General features: G+C 54.5%; 1 protein-coding gene across 1 annotated transcript; it reads left to right on the top strand.

Annotated features, from left to right (window-relative positions):
* Positions 1–1,619: 1,619 nt before the first annotated feature.
* Positions 1,620–8,294, top strand: TAS1R1 (taste 1 receptor member 1). Its single transcript, XM_063145425.1, has 6 exons — positions 1,620–1,812; positions 3,018–3,339; positions 3,870–4,640; positions 5,311–5,523; positions 5,733–5,853; positions 7,369–8,294. Exons 1-6 carry the CDS (start codon positions 1,628–1,630, stop codon positions 8,292–8,294), a joined length of 2,538 nt encoding a protein of 845 aa, XP_063001495.1. The 5' UTR covers positions 1,620–1,627.
* Positions 8,295–9,329: the final 1,035 nt, after the last annotated feature.

Genomic DNA, 9,329 nt, shown 5'->3' with positions numbered 1-9,329 from the left:
CCCAACCTACCTCACAGGGTTGTTGTAAGGTTGTCACACAGAGGAGGGCCAGGATCTCTCCTCGATCCTCCCAGAGTGCAGGACACGGAATAACGGGCTCAAGTTAAAGGAAGCCAGATTCCAGCTGGACATCAGGAAAAACTTCCTGACTGTTAGAGCAGTACGACAATGGAACCAGTGACCTAGGGAGGTGGTGGGCTCTCCCACACTAGAGGCCTTCAAGAGGCAGCTGGACAAGCATCTGTCGGGGATGTTTTAGGGTGGATTCCTGCCTTGAGCAGGGGGTTGGACTCGATGGCCTTGTAGGTCCCTTCCAACTCTGCTATGCTATGATTCTAGGGAGAAAATGGAGAGGAGGAGGATTATGAACACCAATCCTTGAGGAGAAAAAGGAGGCAGGATATAGATTAAATAAATCAATAAATAAGAGCTCTGAGGCTGGATCAGACCGAGGGTCCATCTAGTCCAGCACTCTGTTCACACAGGGGCCAGGCAGCCATCGGCCAGGGATGAACAAAGCAGGACATGGTGCAACAGCACCCTCCCACCCATGTTCCCCAGCAACTGGTGCACACGGGCTTTTACTGACTTGGACACTGGAGGTAGCCCATAGCTATCTGGACTAGTAGCCATTGATACTCTTCTCCTACAGGAATTTATCCAACCCCCTTTTAAAGCCATCCAAATTGGTGGCTGTCACTACATCTTGTGGTAGTGAGTTCCGTAATTTATGCACAGTGTGAAGAAGTTCGTCCTTTTATCGGTCCTGAATCTCCCGCCATTCAGCTTCATGAAATAACCCCATTGGATTATAGCTTTATGAAAGAGGGAGAAAAATGTCTCCCTATCCACATTCTCCACACCACACATCATTTTGTACACCTCTATCAGGTCTTTCCTGCTTTTTATTCCACTAGTTTCCATGTGTTGCTCCATGGTGCAGTTGTCATGATATCAACAGAGAGATGTTGAAAATGGTTATAGGGTAGGGTGACCCTATGAAAAGGAGGACAGGGCTCCTGTGTCTTTAACAGTTGCGTAGAAAAGGGATTTTCAGCAGGTGTCATTTGTATATATGGAGAACCTGGTGAAATCCCCTCTTCATCACAGCAGTTAAAGGTGCAGGAGCTATACTAGAGAGACCAGATTTAAAGGAAGGCAGAGCACCTGCAGCTTTAACTGTTGTGAAGAGGGAATTTCACCAGGTCCCCCATATATACAGATGACACCTGCTGAAATTTCCTTCCCAATACAACTGTTAAAGATACAGGAGCTCTGTCCTCCTTTTCATATGGTCACCCTATTATAGGGTATTAATTTTCTCCGCAGCTCCACAGGGAGCCCAGGAAAAGCAGAATACATTTTACTTGAGTTCCCCTGCAAAATCTAATAGGAAAATTAAACCACACAATTTCCTTGGTTTTCTTCCTGCATCCTGGTGCCTCTCTGAGTGTTGCCCGAGGTATTTACAGGTGTGCAGGTTTATGTAAATAGCCCTGGATGATTCAGGGACATGAACACAATAATTACACACATACATACACACCACTCTCTCACACACACATATCCAAAAGTAAGGCATCTTGGGTGGCGGTGACAGTGACAGTGTCTCCTCCAAAGTCTCAGGATGGGTCTCTCTCTCCCGTCTTGTATATACCTTCCACTCCTGGGCCTGTGTTGCTGCACCTTCCAGGGACTGACTTCCCCTTTGAGGCTGGATGGGGATTATACTCTTGCAGGGCTGTTCCCAATTCACCGTAGCACCATCTCCATACGTCAGAAGACTACGCCAGAAGTTGACATTTGTGAGAGGTAAGCGAGAAGGGCTGGTAATATTGCAGGATGGTGGCTGGGAAGTGTGCGTGTATGTGTGTCCCGGAGGCGGAGGGCTGGTTCTATGCTTTATCCTGGCAGGTCAGCAATTAAAACTGTTCTAACTATGAACTACGTGATGCAGCAGCTAAAAAAGCTAATGCGGTCTTGGGCTGCGTTAACAGAGGCAGAGCGTCCGTCCAGATCACGGGAAGCAAGAGTTCCACTCTATTCTCCATTAGTCAGACTACATTTGGAGAACTGGGTCGAGTTCTGGGTGCCCCATTTTAAGAAGGTCATTGACAAGTTGGAGCACGTCCAGAGAAGAGCAGCCAGGATGATGAAGGGTCTGGAAACTGAGTCCTATGAGGAACGGTTGGAAGAACTGGGTAGGTTTAGCCTGGAGAAGAGAGAGCAGACTTCAAATATCTGAAGGGCCATCAAGGCAGAAGATGGAGCATGTTTATTCTCTGCTGCTGTATTTTGGCATAAACTTTCGTGGACACGGTGTCCACTTCATCAGATGTGAATGCAAACTGATGGCACCTGAATCTTCCAGAACAGTCCTAGTTTTGTCGTTATTCCCGATACACACACAAAGAATGAGATACCCAGAAACTAGAGGCAACTACCAGACTCTCCTTCCCAAAGTTGACCCTCAGGGTTTGAAAAGAGATTTGGCTTGAATCTGGTAGCCTTAAGCCAACTTTTCCCAACCTGGATGCTCTCCAGATGTGTCGGACTACAACTCGCATGCTCCCACAGCCAGCTGTGGGAGCATGGGAGTTGTAGTCCAACACACCTGGAGGGCACCGGCTTGGAGCCAGCTGCCTTACTTACTGCAGCCGTCAGCCTCTGGGAAGCCGTACCCCCTGCTGAATCCCATGGCAAGGAGGAGACCCACCTGACCCTCAACATCGGCCAGAGAAGGAGCAGCTGCAGTGAGCTTCCTTGCCAGAAAGAAGACCTATGAGAACTTTGAAACAGAGAACTGGCCCCTGACTTCTGCTTCTTTTCTCCTCCCTCCGCCTCCCCTTTCCTTTTGTGCCATGTCTTTCACATGAGGGCAGGCACTGTCTCGTTACTAATCTCCTTAAGCCGTTCTGGGAGCCATTTCTGGCTGAAATAAATGCAAGGGAACCCAAAACCATTAGCCCTCGGTTCCTGAGTTCCTCGCGCCTCTGTAACTTTTCTCGTTTCTGCAGCCTGCCCTACCAGAGACTCCACAGCTACCACCTCATCCAGGCCATGCGCTTTGCGGTGGAGGAAATCAATAACTCCAGCCGCCTCCTGCCCAACATCACGCTGGGCTACGAAATCTACGACACCTGCTTGCCCTCCGCCACCATGTACGCCACGCTAAGCGTCCTGTCCCAGGCCGGAGACGGCTGTCGTGGTCCACGGCACGTGGCGGTGGCCACCAACTATACACGGTACCAGCCGAAAGCCGTGGCTGCCATTGGGCCGGACAACAGTCAGAATGCTCTCTTGACCGCTAGCCTGCTGGGCATCATCCAGATGCCAGAGGTAAGTCCAAAGACAGGGATGGAATGGGTGGATTGGGCCCTCAGAGGCCGGGTGCAATTCTCCTGGGGCAGGGGCAAGGGGGTGGGGCAATTGAACAGAGCTGAAATGTGCTGGGGGCAGATTGCAGGGAACCGTTTTCTTTTGCCGTGGCAGAAAGCGCTTTATGCCGCAATAGGCTAGTGTTGCAATAGGTGCCGTTACTAGACCATTTGTTTTTAATGATTTCTGCAGACGTTATTATCACCCCGTGAAGAAGCCCTAAGCAAAAACAAGAGGCCGAAACGCGTCAGGCTTTTCAGCCGTACATTTGCTCATGGCATCCTGAGATGATTCCTCCTTTTTTGTGCTCGTCTTGGGTTACCCGCCCGCCTTGCACCGTGTTTTTTAAACGGTGGCTTCTTAGCAAAACAAAACAAAAAAAGGAAAAGAAAAATAGAGGCAATGTACAAATGTTCACAATGCAGGAAAATCCGAAATCAACAGGGCGCCCTTGTCCTGTGGCTCCCCCCCCCCCCGCCCCTCTCTTCCAGGTCAGCTACGAAGCCTCCAGCCCCACGCTGAGCCTGAAGCGCATCTACCCCTCCTTCCTGCGCACCATTCCCAGCGACCGCTTGCAGGTGCACGCCTTGGTGCGCCTGTTGAAGACATTCGGGTGGATCTGGGTGGCTGCGGTGGCCAGTGACAACAACTACGGGCAGCAAGGCCTGCAGATGCTGCGCGAAGCCGTGGCCAGGCTGGGCATTTGCTTCGCCTACCAGGGGCTGATGCCCGTCGACCAGGACGCCGGCAGCGCACAGCCGGCACAGGTGGTGCAGGGCGTGGTGCGCTCCAAGGCCAACGTCGCCATCGTCTTCGCCAACAAGCGCAGCGCCCTGGCTTTCTTCCAGGCGGTGGTTCGGCAAAACGTGACCGGGAAGGTGTGGCTTGGCACGGAGGACTGGTCCCTGGCCACAGAAATCTGGCAGATCCCCGGCATTCGTGGCGTCGGCACCGTGATGGGGATGTCCGTCAAGCAGGCCCGCCTCCCGGGAATGGAGGCGTTTAGAGGGTCGGAGAAAGCCACCCCCTGCCCGGATCACGGTCAGGCCGGCGCCTGCCAACATTGCAGGGGAAGATGCAGCCAGCCGTGCTCCCGGTTCTGCAGGCCAGAGTCACCTGAGGGCAGCCTAGACCCGTCGCCGTATGACATGCAGGGGGCGTCGAATGTGTACTGTGCCGTGTTTGCCGTGGCACATGGCCTGCATCACCTCCTGGGTTGCCAAATGGGGGTGTGCCGCAAGGGCCCCGTCTATCCACGGCAGGTGGGTATCCCTTGCTGGGCATTCACCAGGTACGGCGCACGCCACGGGCCGTTTCCGGCTGGGATTAAGAGCGTGTGTGTGTTGGCGGTCGGTTGTCTGTGTGTCTACGTGGAACATGGGATTCCTCAGTGCTTTCCGACCCAGCTAGTCAAACAAGTGTGGGTGTGCATGTGTGGGTGTGTACAAACCAATGTCTGAACAAGTTCCTAGATCTCATGAAACTGGGCAATATTGAGAATAGGGTTGCAAGCTTTAACCAGTTTTTAGTGGTTGAGCTATCAACTAAAGGTATGTTTAGGGTTGAATCCTTAAACCGTTAAAACCAAAGGACTCTGCAAGAAGGAAGAAAGGTGACGATCCGGCACTTTAACACCTGTTTTTAACCAAGAAGAACCCTCAGATTCTGAACAAAAGTGAAGTAGATTTTAACTGGGGAGAAAAATAAATACAGGAAAAATGTTTCATGTACAATTTATTCAGTTTGGATCATTCAGGTTCGGAGAATTCAGGTTTGGGTAGCAAAATAGAGTTTTTAGACTAAGCGTGGGGGAGGAGCCCCCACCCCCCATGAGAGTGGCAGTGAACCCTGCCCCCAAAGCAGTCCAAGGGAGGCTGCCTTGCCCGGAGGCCCTGCCTCGGTCTCCGACTGCTGCTGCTCCCTCTGCTGCAGCTCCTGACGGAAGTGAAACGGGTGAACTTCAGCATCTACGACAGGCAGATCTACTTTGACAGCCACGGGGACGCCTTGGCGGATTATGACGTGGTCCTGTGGACGTGGACAGAGCTGGCCTGGGGCTACCGTGTGGTCGGTTCGTTCGGTGCAAATCCAGCCCACCTGAGCATCAAGGAAGACGAGCTTCTGTGGCACACGGAGGCCAACCAGGTAAGGAGGCCGGGCGGCCTGGAAGTGCCCGGGTGCACCTGGCTGGGGTGAGCAAAGGAAGGTCTTTGGGGGGGGGGATCGAGGCTAGAGATGGGCAGTAGCAGGTGTCAAGGTGGGGGTACGGGGGGCCCTCGGCCGGGGCCCAACCAGGCCGACCCGCGACGCCAGCCCTGCTCGCGCTCTTTGCCGTCCGCGCTCTCCTCTCCCAGATCCCCGTCTCAGTGTGTTCCAAGGAGTGTGACGCGGGGGAGCAGAAAGTGCCACAGGGGATCTATCGGTGCTGTTTCCACTGTGTGGGCTGTTCGCCGGGGACCTTCTTGAACAGCAGCGGTAAGCGAGGCTCCGGCAGGCAGTATTTAAGGCGCTTGCCGGTCTCCTGCCTTTCCTATCCCGCCTTTCCTCCAAGGAGCACACCTGGCCCTCTTCCCCTCCGTTCGGTCCTCACAGCAACAACCACCCTGTGAGGGAGGTCAGGCTGAGAGCCGGCGCCTGGCCCAGAGTCACCCAGGGTGCTTCACAGCCAGGCGAGGGCTACAACCGGGGCCTTCCCGGCCCACCACGCTCACCGCCACACCCCACCGGCTCTCCAGTCCTGGCAGCGCAAGAGGGAGCAGCTGTTGCGTCCCCACCTCCTCTGCCTCCCAGCCCCCACCTCCTCTGCCTCCCAGCCCCCACCTCCTCTGCCTCCCAGCCCCCAAGCCCATTTTCCCTTTCCTGGGCGTGGGGGCTGGCTTTGAAGGTGCAAATCGACGCGCCACTTGCCCTTAGCAAGTCCTCTTCTCGTGGAAAGGGCGTGGGGCAGGTGGGCATTTTTGCTGCCCCGTCTTGCCACCGTCCTTGCTCTCCCGGCAGAAGAGGATGGCAGAGGGACCAGGGCCGTTTGGCGCTTCCTCAACAGGGGCCAGGGTGATGCAGAAGCTAAACCCAGGGCCCTCTGGACCATGACTCCTGCCATCCCTGGCTGCTGGCCCTGCTGCCTGCCCTCGCTGCCTCTCCCCGAGCAGGGCCAGTGGCTCCAGGAAGAGGGGTGTGGGGGGCGTGGGGAAGCCCTCCAAACTCGGCCTCGCCTCTCGCTTCTGAGCTTCTGAGCTTCACGGCTTCAGGCAGAGCCCTGTGGTCACACACCTGCATCCTGCGTGAGGAAGGGCCTGGCCAAGCGGTCCATGACCCGAAACAGGAAAGGTCTGAGCGACATGGAAATGCCCTGCGCCCAGGGAGGGCCGAGCCGCCCCAGCCTGGAAGGGGATGACGGCAAGGACAGAGGCATCAGCATCAGCTGCCTCACCCACGGGGCACGGATTAAGATGCGCTGAGGCCCTGAGCCAGGTCAAGATTCAGAGGCCAAAAATAATAATAAAGAGAAATAAATAAGGGTGATGAAAGGGCACCACCCAGACTTAGGGGAGGCTTGCAGTTAAACCGTGTTAGACAGCGTTCTCTGAAGACGGCTATGAAAGCACTCGTAAAGTGAGCTTTAGAAGGGGGGGGGAGAGAGAGACATGCACAAAAGCCGTTACAAATCCAGCAAATGATATATGGATGGGGGGGGAAGTGGGTGTCGCCTTCTTTGCTCCCCAGACCTGAGATTCTGCACTAGACCCATTGAAATCAATGGGGCATAAGTTAGTCATGACCAAGTTAAGCCCTGTGGATGTCAGTATGTCCACTCTAAGCATGGCTAAATCTGGGCACGACCCCTACGATTGGCGGCACCTCACTTTTCCAGTATCTAGTGAGTTTCCTCCCCTTTGACTGGGGAGCAGGCCCTTTCGCACAAGAGTTTGCCTTTCTCCTTGGGGAGCCGTGCCTTCCACGTCTGCTGACTTACGCACCACCCCTCCACAGATCCCTACACGTGTCAAAAGTGCCGGGAAGACCAGTGGTCTCCCGCCGGAAGCCAGACCTGCTTCGAACGTGCCGTCGTGTTCCTGGCTTGGGACAACCACATCTCCCTGGCCCTGCTGACGGCCACCATGCTGCTGCTTTCGCTCGTGGCCGGGACCGCGGCCGTCTTCGTCAGGAACCTGCAGACGCCCGTCGTGAAGTCGGCCGGGGGCTGGCTGTGCTTCGTCATGCTGGGTTCTCTGGCCTCTGCCAGCAGCAGCTTCTTTTGCTACTTCGGGGTCCCGGGCAGGCTGGCCTGCCTGCTGAGATCGCCGCTGTACAACGTCAACGCCACCGTCTTCCTGGCCTGCATGATGGCCCGCTTGTTCCAGATCGTCATCATCTTCAAGATGGCCGCCAGGGCCCCGGGCCTGTATGCGGCGTGGCGGAGGTACCACGGGCCGGGCGTGCTCATCGGGACTCTCACCAGCCTGCAGGGGCTGATAGAGCTTATTTACCTGAGCACCAGCCCCCCGGTGCCCTACAAGAACTACGACATCTTCCACGACGGGGTTGTGCTGGAGTGCAGCGAGGGCCACCGCGTGCTCTCGTATTGCGGGATGATCTACAACAGCCTCTTGGGCTCCGTTTGCTTCGTGGTCAGCTACCTGGGGAAGGACCTGCCCAACAGCTACAGCGAGGCCAAGTGCATCACTTTCAGCCTCCTCATCTACTTCACCTCCTTCATCTCCTTCTCCACCGCTCAAGCTGTCTACCGGGGCAAGTTCCTGGGGGCCATTTGCGTCGCCTTCCAATTCTCCACCCTGTCTGGGATCTTCGGAAGCTACTTTGCCCCCAAGGTCTACGTCATCCTCTTCCGCCCCGAGCGCAACACCAACGAGCAGTTCCAGATGTCCATCCAGACTTACACAAAGCGGATCCACTGAGGGAGGAAGCGGCTGGTGAAGGCCAGGATGCGGTCCAGATGGGTGGGAGGCAGGGAAGGAGGGCCCAATTCCAAGGCCGGATCGACACGACTGCTTTCAAATGGTTTATAATAGTAGTGACAACTGTTGGGGCCCAGGACGCACTCCAGAAACAGGTTTCAAACCATTTTCAACGTGTTATATCCTGCTTGTGTAGATCTGGCCCAAGACGAAAAGTACGGGGAACTGTGTGGAGCGGCAGAAGAGAATCCCAGAGGCTCAAGGCAAATCAGGACACAAAATTCCCTGGCAAAACAACCCACCCACCCATCCCGTTTTTTTAAATATACGGACATGGATTTGTATATATTCATAGTCGTCAACACATAGGAAATGCACACAACTTTCTAGCAATGATACACGTAGGCTTCAACAAAAGCAGACCAAATATCCAAATAAGTATCCATTTGAATGTGGCGTCTATATACCACCCATTCAAATATTGCAGGCGTTGTAAGATCCAAGCGTTTAGCATTGCAGTGTTGCCATATCCGTCTTCTAGCTGTCAAAAGGTCATGGAGAATGGATTTACACTGACCGTTTGCCAGTTTCCAAGAAGCAGCTCAATAATTTAAAAGAGAGTGAATATTAAAAGACTGTTCCAGTACAAAATTTATCTGTGTAATAATAACCTCCTCCCCAAAAGAAGCAACTTCTGGACAGGGCCAAAACATAGGTTGAAAAGAACCACTAGCTGCTTTGCAGCGCCAGCGTTGAGCCAAATTAGAATTGCAGCCCCGCACATCTGGAGGGCCACAGGCTGGGAAGGGCAAACGGGAGAGTGTTTACTCAGAAGTAAGCCCCACTGCTGTGCTTAACGGAGTCTAGGATTGCAAGCTTAAGAGTGCCATTCTGCACTGCCGCCTTGCCCAGCCTGTGGCCCTCCAGATGTGTGGGACTACAACTCCCAGCATACCTGACAGATGTGTCAGCTGGGGGCTGCTGGGCGTTGTAGTCCTGCACATCTGGAGGGCCACAGGCTGGGCAAGGCGGCAG

Source organism: Elgaria multicarinata, chromosome 20, assembly GCF_023053635.1.
Source record: "Elgaria multicarinata webbii isolate HBS135686 ecotype San Diego chromosome 20, rElgMul1.1.pri, whole genome shotgun sequence".
In the NCBI taxonomy this organism is placed as follows: domain Eukaryota; kingdom Metazoa; phylum Chordata; class Lepidosauria; order Squamata; family Anguidae; genus Elgaria; species Elgaria multicarinata.
Note: the sequence above shows the minus strand (reverse complement) of the source record. Positions and strands in the feature narration are given on the sequence as shown.

What these genes read in the sequence shown, in the direction of transcription:
- TAS1R1 (XM_063145425.1), top strand. Translation starts at nt 1,628, where the DNA reads ATGGGTCTCTCTCTCCCGTCTTGTATATACCTTCCACTCCTGGGCCTG. An exon ending in GAAGTTGACATTTGTGAGAG is followed by an intron (nt 1,813 to 3,017) that starts GTAAGCGAGAAG and finishes TCGTTTCTGCAG; the next exon opens with CCTGCCCTACCAGAGACTCC. An exon ending in GACCTTCTTGAACAGCAGCG is followed by an intron (nt 5,854 to 7,368) that starts GTAAGCGAGGCT and finishes ACCCCTCCACAG; the next exon opens with ATCCCTACACGTGTCAAAAG.